Here is a 16,948-nt window from a genome sequence, read left to right on the forward strand (position 1 = left end):
TCCTCGGTGGAAAACTGGATGGGTCTCACAGGTGTAATTTCTGCCTTAAATCTAGTTAGTACTGGGAACCAAAGCCAGACTATGGTACAGCCATCCGGGAAGTGACAGGACCTGAAAGAAATCAGGACTTCAGTGGGTTCAGAAGAAAAGAAAAAGAGTCTCACAGAAAAGTTTTCATGTCATAAACCAAATAATGACCTCCCCACCCCAAGTCAAATACAGCTAACAAAGGGCTCCCTAGATCCTGTGATGGTAACTTCCACAATTCCCATACTCTCAAGCAAGGCCCTGTCTTCAAAAATCGGTAGCTCATATCTGGACTTTGGTATGTCCTAAGCACTGTGGGGAGAGAGAATCACTTCAGAAATATCTGAAGAGAGTATAAACCCCAAGAAGGACAATTCTGGAAACTACAGCATCTGTTTTTGTGATGGAAGGTTGATATGAGAGTTTAACCCAAGCCATTACTGACATTTCTACTGCTGTTCTGGCCTCTCTGATATCTAAAGCACCAGATAAGATGAACAGCATGATTTATTAATAGCATCATCTATTTATAATAGTACAATAATATCTGATTAGCATAAAATATATTCCCACTTCATTCTGAATTCACAAGTATCTAGAAACACCAGCTAACACTAAGAATACACAGTATAATTGAATGTTAAATAATATATTTGTAGCAATCTTTATTAAAATGTGTATTTGAATAGACATTTAACTATGTATGTACATGTCATATTATAATCAAATATGCTGATCATGTTTCCCACTTCTTTTCATTTCCTCCACTTGTGTTTCTTATCTTAAAATCCACAGTTTGGAGTTGCAATTTAAAACTGGAATCATTCGAAAATTCCAGCTCTGTCTTGACCTGATCTCAGTCTAGCTCTTACATGTTAGGTGACTTAGAAAGAACAGAAAGTATCGTGCTATTAAAAATAGTTCATTCTCGCCTGACTCTATATACACAAATGACTCATGTCACACCTTTCCCAGTTACTCCTTCCAAACAAATCACTGTAAAGATACAATTATCTGGACTTCCAGTATGGGCAGCATCAGCCCACTAAGATGAACACAGGACAAACTCCAATTATTTTCTGATGTAAAGTATCAAAAAAAAATCCAAAACTGTAGTCACCCCAAGAGTCACACATCCATTGCAGTGCATTGGGAATTACACAAAGATAGATGATTGGCTGATGTCTGTTCCTTATTTCAATTTGTTTAACCTCTTGAGACAATTTTGTTCTTCTCTTTATTATATGTAGCCTAAATACAGTTGTGAGTCTCTGCCACAACATTCTGATACAAGTGTCTCTTTCCCAACTAGTAACTACATCCGAGTGGTACTGATAAATAAAAAGAGGGTTGAGAACAAATTCACTCTCACTGCGAACAAGCACACTGATACCCAGGGGAGCTCTGAGCAGGCAAGATTTCATTTCATTCTGTCTTACAGAAGTGGTCAGTGACACAGAATCCTCTGCTCAGCAGCCAACAAAATTCATTCCTAGTTCCCAAGCCCTCATACAGACTGGCATCAGTTCCTGATGATACTTTCCATCGGCCGACATCAGCATGAGAAGAAATAAAGGCAGAATAGACAACTTATTCAATCACTTGTGCTCGTATGGAACATAGCTCAATGACAGAGCATTTACCTGATGTATGCAAGGCCCTGGGTTTGATCCTCAGCCTTGCCAGAAAGCAATTAACAGCTAATTAATTAATTCAATGTGATTCAAGGGTTGTCTTTTATTCCAAGACTATGTCATTTTTGTTGGGGGAAAAATGCCCAAGCCCTTCCTTTTATGAAAAGGCCTCTTGAGTTGATTTAATGTTGATTTTCCCTTAAGCACATGTATCCTAAAGCTGCACTTGTGATAAACACTGCTACTGTAATAAATCTGTCTATTCCCAAAACATGTTTTGAAACTTACGTGCTCATGAAACTTGCAAGTCTCAGAGCTTCAAGTGTGATGGACTCTAGTAGAGTGGATATGCTTGATTTAATTCAAAGAAGGAAATCGGTAAGAGCATTAAACGTATAAACAACAAGGGAGATGTCTCACTACAAATGCATGTATATACGGCGGCTGTTGAACTCCAACTGTTAACACTTCCAGGAAGCATTCTGGCATCCCTCCGCCACAATGAATGCCCAGACAGGGGCAACCTGAGCATCCTTCCCACCTCCTCTCCAAGACAGAAAAAAATAAGTTATGTCCAAGCTGCGTGGGAGGAATTGCTGCCTGTGGAACCAAATGAGAGATCCAATGGGGGATACCAGTTCAGCTTCCTCGGCTGCACAACCTCAATGATTCTTAGAGATCAAGCCCTCTGGCCCGATGTGGACCCTGCTGTTGAATTTTGTGCAACATTGGCCCCTGCTTCCTTCTTTCCATTCCAGACCTCCTATTCCCCTTGCTTTTTCCTGCCTTACCTCCCCTGAACATCTATCCTTTTCTCTATAATAATCTCCTAGGTACTCGGCGCTGAAATCGACTTTGTTAGTGGAGTGAGTGTATATTTAGCTTGGTCATGTTGGAACATTTTATTCTGTTCATCATCCTGGGGCTAAAGAAATGGGGGGTTTAGTCAATTCTACCTCTGATGAAGCTTTACCATAGAGTTCTTTAGAGATTTATATTACATTGGCTATTCCTAACAGTGCTATAGGAAAAATCATTATCACGTGGATTAGATGACTTCCAAGAGGTCAGAGCCTATGACTCTGGTTCGGACCCTGAAGTCAGTGGGTTTATTTCAGTTTTGAGAAAGTTGTAGCTCTTGAGCAAGTCTCTCCAAGGCTATAGATGCATGAAAGACTGGGGCCAAAGAATCTTAAAGTGCTCTGTCACCCTTCATGTGCTTTCCTGTGATGATTCTAGAATCTATGTCAGTCTGGCCTGTGGTCCAAGCATAACTAAACTAAGAGGCTGGTAGAGCAAAACAGATGCTGTGAGTGTGTACCAAAGTAGGGAGTGTGTTCTCCCTCACAGATGCGCCACAGCCTCTACTCCTACTCAGGGAAATCCCTGATGGTGGACTCGGCTCCTCTACTCCTCTATCCCTTTAGGCCATTTTATAGTTTGTTTGATTTAATTTTTAGTTTTCTTTAATAAGCCATCTTAAATTGGAGCTGTGAGTGAGTATTGCATTCGGCTTGAGCCAGCCAGTTGATTTTTATCAGTGGCTGTTGAATCACCAGGAGACAAGGTCTCTGATATGTCCTCACAAGCCAATGCAATCTCTGCATCCATGTCCCCACTTCCAGTTACCAGCCATGGTGGTGCACCTTCCTCTACCTCATGCTGTGTAATCCTGGGAAACAGTGAGATGCTGGAATTGCTTGCATTTCTTGCCTAAAGAATAATATACATATATCTATATGAAAATATAGATATATAATGGTTTGTGTTGGAAGAAAACAGTTTATGTGTTTCAAAAAAAACCCTTATTAATATTTGTCAAGTTTGAGAAGCAGAGCCTGGCACATCTGAATGTCCGTGTTTGAGGAATGCTCAAACAGAAAATGCGAACCACAAGACACCCCGAATCTTCTCATCACCATTAAGTGAAAGACCTTATCAAAACGTGGAATCTACTCAGTGGGAGGAGATCATATTGGTGGGCTTTTGGGACACACAGACTTCCTGTTATTTCTTTGGTTCTCTTTCTCTCATAACTGGGAAGTGCCTGGTCAGAGAAAGAGTGGTAACTCACATTTCTCAGGCGACAGCTCCCTATAAATGCCTCAACCAAAGGAACTCAGTGTAGCTATGCCGAGGAGAGAGAGTGTGCCTCTCCGCATAATTATTTTGCCAGGTTGTGTTTCTCTGAACTAAATGCTAACTGATCGAGTGTTGTAGACCCCACTGAATACAACTGCATGGAATGCTGTGACTGTGTGCAATGCAACATGATCTAAAAACATTGCCTTTCTTTCGGATCCGAAGGGGACTAGCAGGTTTATGGTGTTTGCATGTGCTTTCCTCTAGACTCTGGCTGCCCTAACAAGAAATTCAATAAATCTGCTTCCAAACCATCTCGCACAAGCTTTGCATGTCCAGTCTGGGCCTGAGGAAATTAACAAGAGAATAGAGCATACCATCGACTTGCGGAGTGGCGATAAGCTGAGAAGAGAGCATATCAAGCCATTCTCACTGATGTTTAAAGACTCCAGCCTGGAGCACAAGGTAGAGCTGAGTCTCCACGGCGGCTTTTTCTGAAGTAAATTCTTGTCAATGTTGGTGGGGTTAGAGAGTGCAAGGGCTGTCGTTTCGCTTTCTGTCTGTTGCTTGTTTGGTTTGGTCCGGTACTGTTTTCTCTTACTTTCTTTGGAAATAATGAGTAGACAGAAGGCCATGAAAGGAGATGATCATTAGACAAAGAGACCCTCATCTCTGAGCTTTAAGAGAAAGATGCCTGAAGAACAAAGAAGTCTTGACTCATTAAGCATGAAAAGAGCTTCTTCCACTTTGAGACTATGAAGCTAAGTAGTGTTCCTAAGCCTTTGTGTCCACTCTTGGACACATTCATTTCATTGTAACCCTGATAGTCTGATGTATGTGGACTCTCAGAACCTGATGTAAATAGAAGCAGTGAACCCGGTATCTCTTAGATTTTCAGACATTCTCCAGTTTTCCAGTTGTCGGCTGGATCAGAATCCATCCCCAATCTAAATCTGGTAGTAAGCTGTGGATTCTGAGTCAGGCTGAATTGCTACTTCCTTTCTATGTGACCTTTGACAAGTAGAGTGACTTCTCTGAGCGTGCATTCCTTTCTGCAGAAGAAGAGTACCACACATGTCTCAATCAGGGCTTGTCTTGGTTACTTTTTTGTTGCTATGATTTAAAAAAAAAAAAAAACACTGACAGAGCACTAAAGGAAGAAAAGATTTCTTTCGACTCACAGTTCAAAGGACAGTCCATCATGTCAAGGAAATCAGGGTACTGAAGCAGCCAGTCACATTGCCTTCACAGGAAGAAAATAACAATAAATGCTAGAGCCAGTGCCCTTCCCCTTTGTATTCAGTTCAGGAAACCATTCCATGGAATAGTGCCACCTACCATTAGGTTGAATAGTCCTACTCAATTAACCTAGTCAATAAAACCCCATGTGTGCCCAGAAGCTAACTCTTCTAGATAATCCCTCACAGGCAAGTGCAGAAGTTCCTTTACTGCATGATTCTGGATCCTGTCAATTTGGCAATCATAAACCATCCCACAGGTTATTATAAAAGTCTCCCAGACAATGCTTAGGCAACTTGCTTAGGCAAGTTGATTCAATAGGGTAAGACATCACTTTGCGGATAATGTTTTCCATTTCCTTCTTCTGCTCCCACTCTGTACAAAGGAAGATGCATGGAATGTCCTCCTTAAATGAACTATGCATATAATCTCACTGTTAGGAGCAGACAGACCTTCCCTGGCTGAGCACAGGATGTGTTTGGCACCTGCAGGAGCCTCCAGCAAGAACAGCAGGGCATTTGCAAGCAAATTTCAGGAGTTTGATCCAATACTTCTTGAAGCTCCAGTGAACAATTCTTTTGTGCATTTGCTCAGCTGCCTGGGAGACTGTGCTTTCCCCAGTTAGGAGAATTCACAACTCTATGCACATGCTCGGCTCCCAGTGAGTGATTACTACCCACAGACTATGAACTCTAAACTGAATGCCTTCTACCTTCAATTCCCAATTTAAATTCCATTGAGTATGCATACTAAGCAAACGGAAAAGAAAGAAACATTTTGCCTCTCTTAACACCCCCCAAAAATAGCAGGTGTGATTTTCTTATTCATAATATAATGAAGGGCTTACAGACCAAAATTAAAATCATTTTGTTTCCTGAGTACTCTATGAAAGGAACTAGGACAATGAGCAAAGTGGCTTTTCAGAGAATCTTCTCAATTAGCCTGTGTAGACACTATAGTTCCGCCCAGGAGTGAACAAAGCCCTTTTATTCATTCTTGCTAAAAGTGTACTTGCAGACCGCAGTATCTAGTGTGTTTTAGCTCATAGTGTCTGCATCTTATTTGCAGCTCCCTGGTACTAGAACAAAAATGGGTCTATGTCAGGCAACACATGTCTGGGGTTGAGTTTGCTGGCCAGGCAAGGTTCTTGCAGAACAGTTAGAGGGTGATTCTCTGGTAGACATGAGATCTGCCCACTGATGGACCAGTCATGTGCCACCTAGCATGTGCTCTATGGTTCTCAGTGATGAGGGCAATATAGCACACTTAAGGAGATGTTCAGTTCCCTCCATGATGTTCCAAAGACTTTCCTCAGTGTCTCTCACCCTGAGATCCTCTCTGTAGACTAGGTTACTGATAAGCAGGGAATATGTAATGAGTGGTTTCAATTAAGTATCTACAGCTGATAGTATAAAATGACAAAAACATCAGAATAAATTAGATGCTATCATACAATTCAGCTTGTACTTGATCAAGAGAGACAGAGAGAAACAGTTGTGAAGACTCAGGGACATGGAGTGAAAGTAACTGTGATACAAAGGCCAGTGTTCTTGCTCATAACACAGCCTCTGCTCAGGTTCCCAGGGCTTGTTTCTACGGGTGCTTTCATGAAGAAGAAAAGCTTGTCCATCCTCATCCTCTGGGAACTTGAGACAGATAGATGAGGCAGAGAAAAGGGTTGAGGTAGGAAAGTGCCTTAGCAAAGTAAAAAGACAATTCTCAGAGCACAGGATGCTAGATTCAGAGAACAGGATCAGTGTGGTACATCAGCTTCTTGCATCCTTAGAGAAAAGTCTGCTCTCACACTTACAAAGAGAACATCGACCATTCCAAAGCCAAGAACCATATTTTATTGATTCTAGGGATCATCAACTCAGAAACAAAAATTATACAGTATTAGGAATCTACGAAAAGCACACAACACACACACACACACACACATGCACTCACGCACATGCACACGCACATGCACACATGCACACACATGCATGTGTGCACAAGCAGACACCATACACACAGAGCCAAGTTAGCACAGTCAGGTTAAAGATGAGAAGGAAAAACAAATCTGCCCAATACACAGCATCAGTGAGGAAGCCATATGCCTAGTCCTGTCAGTGAGTAGGTAAATGGAAAGAATGCCCCAAGATCTAAATTTCAAAATGAAATCTACACAGGTGTGCCCCCAAATTCACAGTCTAGGTGCGATTTAAGGAAAAGCCTCAGGCAGAAACTTTAAAGTGGTGCTGGTTGATACTGCCACCTGGTGGCTAGAAGAAACAATCACACACCTCCCAGGGAAGAATTGCAGGTTTTAAGATTCCTGGGATATCAACAGGCACCCTGGTTTCAGAGGTGTCTAAATGTACGTGCTATCAAAAATTCACATTTTAAGTAAAACATAGATTATTTAAAATTGCAAAGCCCCTATTTTCCCCACTGCCCTACCCTAGTTTTTAAAAGCAAGTTTGGATCATAAAAGCAGTTCCCTAAAAGGAAAAACAGAAATGGAAACATTGAATGTACCCTTGCAGTTTTGTATGGAGTAAAATGCTTCATTCTGTTTAGGCAACATGAATAAAAAGGAATGGAAATTCGGTCACCTCTACCTTTATGAGTGAATCGCAGAGCATAAAGCTCCACTGGAATGTATTGAAATGCCATTGCTTCATCATAGCTTATAAGAACTGATATGTCTATTAACAGTATCATGTGCAACAAGGCTTTTACACATCTCTTAGTGTTGCACAAGCAGCTGCTGAAAGAACAAGAAAATGAAGAGAGGACTAGAAAGGTGGTTCCATGGGCAAAGTGCTTGCCACACAAATGTGAAGGCTTGGATTCATATTCCAAGAATCTACAGAAAGCTATACATGATAACAAGCATTTGTAATTCCAGTGTTCATGGGCAAGGTGGGAGGTGTAGACAAGAGCATCCACAGAAAATTCCAAGCCAATAGCCTGGCGTATGCAGTGGCAAACAGAAAAGACACCTTGTCTCAAACAAAGGGAAAAGTGAGGACCTACATCCAATGTTGCCCATTCACACACAAACACACATACACACACACACACACACACACACACACACACACACACACACACACACCATAGAAACATATAAAAACATACATAAGAAAAATGAGAAAAGTCCTGGGGTGCAGAGATTGAGGAAGATGATCCCACTTTCCATGACTTATCTCAGTATATATTTTACAACTGATGATTTTAAAAACATGAGTGGGCCTTGATCTGACCTTGTTCAGTAAATTTTCAGGAGGGAAAACTAAAGTTCTCCCTAATTCCCACTTTGGAATTCACTGTGGGGAGCTCCTCTCCTGCTCCCACCTCCGCCAATGCTTTAGACTAGGTCCCAGAAAGCTGTGCCATGAACCTGTGGCTTAGCTACATTTGGACTACGCATTTACCTTCTCTGTTCCTTGGTTTCCTCCTCTATAAATCAGGACCTTGGACAGATCTTCCACAGATTCCAATATGTTCCTGGGCACCATTCACATTTGGCCCCCCATTTTCACTCTCATCATTTACTCATGATGTATTTCCTGTGACAAGCCATAGAACACAAGAGTTGGTCTTGGCCAGTTCACAATCCGTGCTCAACAGTCTCACTTACCAGCAAATTCACGAGGACTTTTTGGGTAGAACTCTGGAAGGGAGAAAAGGACTCAGTTATCAAAGGTCTGATATTTCATAGAGAAAATTTGTCTTTCTTTAATAAAGCTAAGTATTTTCCAGTGGGACTTACACATCCTAGGGACCAGCAAAGATTAGGACAGCAGAAAAGAGATGTAGGATTGAAACATGTTTATTAAATGCCATTGGTGATATTAGTTTTTTTCTCACATAAAACAATACATCCACACCATGAGAGAAGGCTCGGTGGGCAATGCACTTGCTGTAAAAGAATAGTGATCGGAGTTCAGATCCACAGAACCCATGCAAAGCTAAGCACATAGCTCATTACTGAAGTGATATGAAAGGCAGAGATGCCTAGAAGCTCTTGGCATGGTGTACAAAACAAGGTAGAGGGTGGGGACTACCAGCAAAGTTGTTCTCTCACCTCCACACATGTGCCATGGCACATGCATGCCCACACTCACATGCTCAAACATACATTTACATTTCATACACATACACACAAACAAAGAAAGAGAGAGCAAAGAAGAATGGTGATGATGCATTTTTAGTAATAGTATTTTACACTAAGTACATGAGGAAATAAACAGATCTTCCTTGATCTTTCAACATATTAACATTTTAGCATCAGCCCCCCGAGGTCTTAAAGGGATGTGTGCCTATGTGGTTATCTGTGCATTTTTATAAAGCAGACTATTCTGTACATAAGCGCCAGGAGCAGTTTTAATTATTCTGTGCTTGAGTCTTTTTCCATATTGCTATTTAATTAGACTGTAATTTTAGTAACTGTATGCTGTCCCATTGTATGTTTAGACCATTTTTTTTTTTTTTTGCATTTTCAGTTTTTCACTACTGTGAGTTTCCAGCTATGTCTCCTCCATGGCCATTCTCATGGTTAAACATAGTCATGTTCACTCTTTACTTAAGGTGATAATCCTAAAGACACAAATAGAAGATGTACCTCTAAAGTATTTCTGAAATTTCTGAAATTTCTCTGAGGATGAATGCCTCTATTTTCTTTAAAATATCAATTTGATAAAAGCAAACAGTATCTCCTTGTTGATTTTTGTTACTAATCATGATTGGGGTTGTAGACCTTTTTGTATGCCTTCTGGTCTTCAGATTTCTCCTTTGGGTGATATCCCATTTTCTTAACTCCCTATCTTTTATTGCAACATTCACCTTTGTCTTGGGAGTTGTGAGCCTTCATCATCCAGCAAGGAGCTTAGCCTTTGTGAGATCACCCATCTTGCTTCCTTCTGTTTTTTATAGTTCTTACAGGAAAGTAGTACATCTCGGCTTCTGGTTCTCATTCACTTCTGGAACAAGACTTTCTCTGAATGAAGTTTAGGAGGGAAATGATAGCTAATTACAATTACAGATGGATGTCCCCATCTACAGAAACCTGCATAAAACCCTTCAGCCTAGGGAGAGTTTAATAAGAACTTACTAAATATAGTGTTCCATAAGCCATGTACTGCCCCAGAATGGGACAAGTCCTTCATGTAGAATAAAAATCAGGATATGTTAAATATATTTTCTGTAATGAGTTGAGGATTTTGACTTTTGATGTTGGCATGTTAGTAGGTTATGTATTAAAATCAAATCATATCAATGAAAATGAGATTTCCTTCCTTCTTCCAATTCTGACATCATCTGTTCATTCTGAAACATCTCCCTTTGAGAAAGCCTCTTTCTGTATCTGTGCCAATTCTCCTCATCCTGGCGGATAGTTTATAGACTGCAAAGTTGTCTGGTGATCTGGTCCAAAATGCAAGTGCCTGCTGGTCAACTGCCCTTATGATTCTGATGTGCAAGAGGATATGCATTTCCAGACACATTCTTGGAGGATTCTGATTTTCTGAATTTTCAGCCACATTCCTTTGTCCTTTGGCTGTGTGGGCATGATGGGGACTGGCTCATATGAAAAGATCCCTAGGTCAACACTTGAGCCAATATGGACTCTGACATCTTCTGAAAGGCTGTCAGTGGTACCAGGAGAAAAAAAAGACCTTGATTCAAATTCCCCTTTAGAAATAAAATCAGGCACAAAAAGTTGCTTATTATTTGGTAGTAGCAGAGACAGACCGGTTGATAGCCTTCTGTCACTCCAACGGATTTTTGTACTCAAGCAAAAATCCTCATTTTGTTCAAAAATATTTAATCTTTGTTTAAAAAGAAAAGAAGAAAGAGCATAGACCTGATCACCTAGTAAATATGACTTGAGCTCAGTACCTGTTAGTACAAGTAAAGAAATAAGACAAAGGGTTTGACCTCATTGGCATGCTTATGATCATCTGCCCATACGAGTTAGTATGATAAATTAAGGGCTGGCAAGATGACCCAGTAAGCAAAGACACTTGCTGTGAAGGCTTTCGAACCTTAGCTTGGGTCCCCAGAGTCTGCATAAAAGCTGGACACTTAGTGGAAGCATCTGTAATTCCACCACTCCTTCAGGGAGATATAAGGCAGAGACAGGAGAATCCTCAGAGCTTCTGGGCCAATGATTGGAGCAGCTAGCCTGGCAGACAGAGCTGGAGGAGTATATGAAATCATACACTATATATTTGAATAAATTAAATATTTTATAGCAATCTAAACTTGGATGATGGTAAATACTCAGAATAAATTTTACAATTCCAGAGCTATTTAAAGAAACTATTTAATGAAAATCAATAAAAGGTTCACTCTTAATGTCCTTTATCCTGAAGTACCAGGATTCCAATCTTTATCCACGTAACTGAGCACATATTTGTCATTCATTAAGAGAGATATTCCCATCACTGCCTCTAGATCATTGGAGCAGACATATTGAATACCTTGGCTTCTAGGATGTGTGTTAAGAATGAGAAAAACAGAATATTTATTTAAGGGCATCCAGTGCTTGAGTAGCTCTAAATGCTGTGTCTCTTCTTATGAGAACAAGCCATCCAAGTGTTTTCATATCTTTCACACATGAGTTTCTTTGTGTTCTTTCAAGAACTGTCTTTCTAGCCACCCTTCTTATTTCTAGCAAGTCCATCTGGCGTAGCTCAGAGTGTTTGATCAGTTCAGTTCATACTCTGCTTGCCTGGGTTCCATTAGCCATCATGTTCTGGGCACTGAAGAAAGACAGAAAGCCACAACTTCTGTTCTCATGAAGTTTACTCTCCTTTTTGTAATCTTGGGCCAGTCACTGACCCTCCCATCCTAAAAATGGGTATCAAAGTGCCCATCAGTGGTGACATTGATGTGCAGAAGAAATGCAGTGAATGCTTATGTGCCTGCAATAAACTGCTTCTGAGGTAGCAGCATTACAAGGAAACATATTCATCTAGCCCTTGCCATCATGTCAGGCTCTATCATAAGCATTTTATACTTGACACCTCATGTATTGTGTGAACACTCTTGTGTGGGTGTTAGTTTTACCATTTGACAGGCGTAGAAGCCTCAGAGAATTTGAATACATTTCCCAAGGCAGCAGATATGGAATTCAAATCTATTTCAATATGTCTCCTAAGCCCAGACTATCAGTTATATAGCATCAAAATCCCACATTTTTCATAGTGCCTGCTTTTCATGCAGTTTAAAATAATTTTGTGATACAGACAGTAAAAGAGACAATACACAAAAGTGATTATATAGCAATTCATGTGACAAAGACCTTGAAGAAAAGAAAAAAGTAGAATGCAAACTCATGAACAGGTATTTTGTCCTCTACCCACCCCCTACATAGACACATATGCATACACATATACAAATGATTCACCACTTGTTTATGATAGCAAGGAAAACACTGAGAAAGACTGGCTATCACTAGGGCAACTCTATCACCCTAGTTCTGTGTGCACTCATGTCAATCAAATAAATGAATAAATAAATGCATAAAATATCTTTCCTCTTAGGACAGTGGGAATAGGAACAATGCTGAGCTGTGTGTTTAGAAGAAGGCAAAAGGGTTAACAGTCAAGAATTTAGTCATATAATGAGATGGTTTTGAAAGAGCAGAAAAAGAAGAGATAGCTCTTAAAAATACTTAAGGTGTATGACGTTAAACTGAGAGAAGCTTCACATTTTATGCCCAAATCAGCTATTAGATCTTACTCATTTTTATTTTACGAAAACCATTGTAATTTTCATGACATGAACCAAGTTCTGTGCTGGATGCTTTCAAAACATTTGTTTAATGTCACCATTTCCTACCACATAAATGCTACTATTTGCCACCCAAGAATATCTTTAGATAATGCTTTGGCTGAGTAAAATTGACACCTTATGTGTTCAGAATTCCTCTCAGTTGTCCATACACTTTATAAAGAAAATCAAAGTTATGTGGAGGATTAACTGGTTTCAGTGAAGATGTATCAGACACATCAGAGCACTCCCTCTTATTGTAGACTCTTGAGTTGCTATGACTGAAAAAGAATGGAAAGGGAGGAATTTGACCAAGAAGGCTTGGGAAAGGAATGAACTTTTTGGTGGGTTCTGATTTTGGCCTCTACAACACAGTAATAAACAAGCATACATATCTTTTCTTAGAGATAATCAGAATTTTTTTCACATCACTTCATTCCTTGTTCAGATAGTACAAGTTGGAACACAGAGTATCAACCAAATGCTATCAGACATTGTTGTTTTCATTTTTCTTTCGAAGGCTATTCTGAAGGAATGATTCTCTTGTAACATCTGGTTTATCTTAGTTCCTTCTTGCTGTTCTTGTGAGTCTTAAAAGAGCAGGAGTATTTAGGTCTCCTTTTCAAGTAGTAAGGACAATTTTCAAAGGGGCTCAGAGAATAAATCTACCCTTATGTGGACAGCAGCTTTATAGGACTCCTCATCCTCTTTACACCTTGTAAAATACTGCCATTTGTACCAGCCTCTAGGCAGTCAAATGATTTCAAGGGCCATTTCACTTGTGTATTTTTATTGGACCAATTAGCCATCTCTTGTCCCACAAAATCAGTGGCTTTTAGAGCGAGAAATACTATTTCTGCCTCCAGTGATAGGATGTAGAATGATAGAATTGAAAAGATTTCATCCCAAAGGTCATTGACCCATTCCATTCCTTCTTGTTAAAGCATCATTGTTGGCAACCAGGGCCTTCCAAACAAAGAACATAGGAGAGATATTATTCTTTTGGTTTCACCGTGGCTTGTGCAATGGTCAGTCCAACACCCTAACCAAGGATACTATGACTTCCAGTTGTATAGTTTGGAAGCAGTGTGTCTTTCTGTTTTACACATCTTACACATCTCATCTCAGACACGTGTTATCATGTTTGTCTGACACAGCTCATCTCAGACACATGTTACCATGTTTCTTTGTGAGTCATCTAAACATGAAAATATGCACCTTCACTCTAATATCAGGTTACTTGGAAGAAGTGAGGTGGTATAAGATTGAGAAAATGATCACTTGTAGAATTGTTGTTGCTGCCGATGATTTTATTGGACTAGAAATGAAAAAAAGAGAAGATATTATTTAAAAACTTACATTTTATGGCAGATTAGATGTGTGTTTTGTTGTGGCTATTCCATTTGTCTAAATAATATAATGTAAGGATGCTCTAGGCCATCACCATGGAAGATAGTACACAAACTTAACTGTAGTAGGGGTCAAATTACTCAGTTCTCTACACAGAATTAACAGTTTCTCCCAATTGAGACTTTCCTTTAATTCAACAATCATATTAATTTAGACTAATGAAAGATGTGTGAAAAAAAATCCCCTTTCTTAAAGCTAGTTTTTTCCAAAGATGGGATGAAATTTTAAAAAAAGTTTATTTATTCTATAATCAGAAATGTCTAGAACTGATTTCTTATTTATGAGTGGTATTATTGACAAATATTGGTGGTGGTAACAGTTGAACAAGGGCATAAATGAACATAACCCACTTCATTGATGAGATTATTATATTGATCACAATGAGACGCAAAGTGCACACAGTTCAACTTTGGAGAGCTATCTCCTCCAATACTTTCACTGGAAGAGGCATTCACACCATGTGGGGAGGTCAGAATATAGTCAGCACTTTTATTTTGTATTAAAGATGGAGAATCCTGATAAGCAGGATATTTTCCTTCCTCTTCATTAAGAAATATTTTTGGGGACTGTCTCAAGAACAGAGACAGAGAAAGCAAGAGGCACTGTCCATCACATCTGCAACTACCTTCACTAACCATTCCTCTGTGGATGAAGAATCCAGAATGGATTTTTCTTCCAGGTAGCCATGTAAATACTTGGATTTCTCAGTTTCCTTATGATGGATCTAGAACCCACTGATGCTTATGACTCTGACTAATTCTAGAGTTAACATTTCAATAGATTTCAGGGCCAACATCTCCAGACAGGAACAAAATGTGGCACAACTTCCTAATTCATGCCTTCACAAGACACTATTTTGAGCACTTTGTGCATATAAACTCAGGTTGGTTTTCCAACAACCCTTATGAGTGGCTCCTCTCGCGCCCATTTGCTAGGTGACAAAAATGAGATACAGAAAGCCTAGTAGATATACCCCCAAGTTCCATAGCTAATAAGTGTTGAAGCTAAGGTTCAAAAGCAGGTAGCTGTGCTCTGATTTACTCCATAGTCACTACTGAAATATGAAAAGATAAATGTGGTCAGATGAGGACAGAACAGACGAGACAAAGAATGTCTAATTTGGGAAAGCAGATGCATGTAACAAACCCAATATAGCTAAGCACCCAAGAGGTATAGACCTTCACAAGTAAAAATGAAGTTCAGTGAATCAGTGCTCAGTTTTGATACTCTAACATTCTGAGCCAATTAAGAATTTTCTTTTCATAAGCCTTCTCTCCTTGTATTTCAAAGTCACAATGCATTCCATTCTGAAACCCAGTATTCTATGTTTGATTGACATCAATGGCACAGATTTTTCTTTTTGTGGCTGTGCAAGGAACTGAAATTCAAACATGAAAATAATAGAATGTTTTAGCATCGCAAACCTTATATGTCCCCATTTTGCAGAAAAGAGAAGTGATCTTCAAAGAAATTAGCTTTGTTCGTAGAGAAATACGGACAGGACTGGAGACAAAGTAAGTCTCCCTACTTGATTCCACCAGCTTGCTATCTGAAAAAAGAAACGACAAGCACAAAACTTCCTTCAACTTTAGTGGGACCAATGATGAGTATGCAATCGTTTAAATGTCATCAGTAAGAAACTTTCAGGAAAGGAGTCACAGGGACAATGTGGTGTCTACTGGGAATGATATTCTCCCAGTGAGAAAAGGCCAGCGAATGGGAAGGAACCCTAGATAAGAGTGAAAGCTCAGACTTAGGCACTAGAGAATTTAAGCAGAGGGTGTTTATAATCTAGAATGGCCTGCCCAGGCTTACAGACAGAAAACCTGCTTCCCTGACAAAGCAGAGGTGGTCACCTGATGATAATTAGCAGACATTTGAGTAAATGTAAATAAAGTATGTTACAGAATGGAGTCTAGAATTAGGAAGATGATGGTCTATCATAACTTCAAGAGGCTGGTATGCTGATGATAATGAGGGTGATGATGGTAATAATGATAAAAATGAAGGATTATATATACTAAGGATTGTAGATTATGTTTGTAAAATCCCAATATCAAAGCTATATAATCAAATTAGTTATCAGTCAATTAATAAAACATTAAATTGTGTGTAACCAGATATCATAAGGAAGTCAGACATTTATCTCCCTTCAAATTATGTTTTATAACTAATTCATTTTGGCCCCGGCCCTAGGCAGCATTATTGGCAATTATTAATAACATGGATTTTTCTCAAGTTTTATTAGGAGACAAAGTTTGTTATGGAGATTTTTCAGGGTTCCTGGATCACCTCCAGATACTAAGCAGATTGTCAACAGCTTAACAGAAGCCTCAGTGCTTGGGAATGAAAAAGGCATTTCTCTGCCAAAGCAATAGATGTGCATTCACTGAGCAACATCATACCTCCCAGGCTGCTCACCAGCTACTGGCCATTTCCAAAACCTTTGCCATGACTCTGACCCATAAGCTGCAGTCTACAACCTAGACCACAACTAGAAGTCAACAATAGTTTCAAAATCCTCTAACTGTTATTTCAAATTATTAGTCCAAGAAAATGGACCGGTGTTGTCATTTCACCGACCTGACTTAAACCTTGTTATCTATTGTGGGCAAAGAGCCTAGAGGTTATGAGAGAGACATTGACTAGCTACCAAAAATTCAAACCAAGGATTACAAAGTTGTAGTGCCAGGTTTAGCTGTGTGCCTCTTCCCTCATCCCAAACTAAGAGTCTGCATTCTGCGTGATCCACAGCAATTCACGAGCCTTTTGTGTCACTAAGGCAAAAT

At 39.7% G+C, this 16,948-nt stretch overlaps 1 protein-coding gene across 1 annotated transcript in view; it reads left to right on the top strand.

Moving 5' to 3' along the window:
- The window catches only part of Adcy8 (adenylate cyclase 8), a 166,312-nt gene that overhangs the window by 91,155 nt on the left and 58,209 nt on the right, over positions 1-16,948 (top strand). Inside the window, exon 7 of the mRNA XM_059247017.1 lies at positions 4,011-4,208. Coding sequence (XP_059103000.1) covers positions 4,011-4,208 — 198 coding nt within the window. The remainder of the gene's footprint in view (positions 1-4,010; positions 4,209-16,948) is intronic.

This window comes from Peromyscus eremicus, chromosome 20, assembly GCF_949786415.1.
Source record: "Peromyscus eremicus chromosome 20, PerEre_H2_v1, whole genome shotgun sequence".
Taxonomy (NCBI): domain Eukaryota; kingdom Metazoa; phylum Chordata; class Mammalia; order Rodentia; family Cricetidae; genus Peromyscus; species Peromyscus eremicus.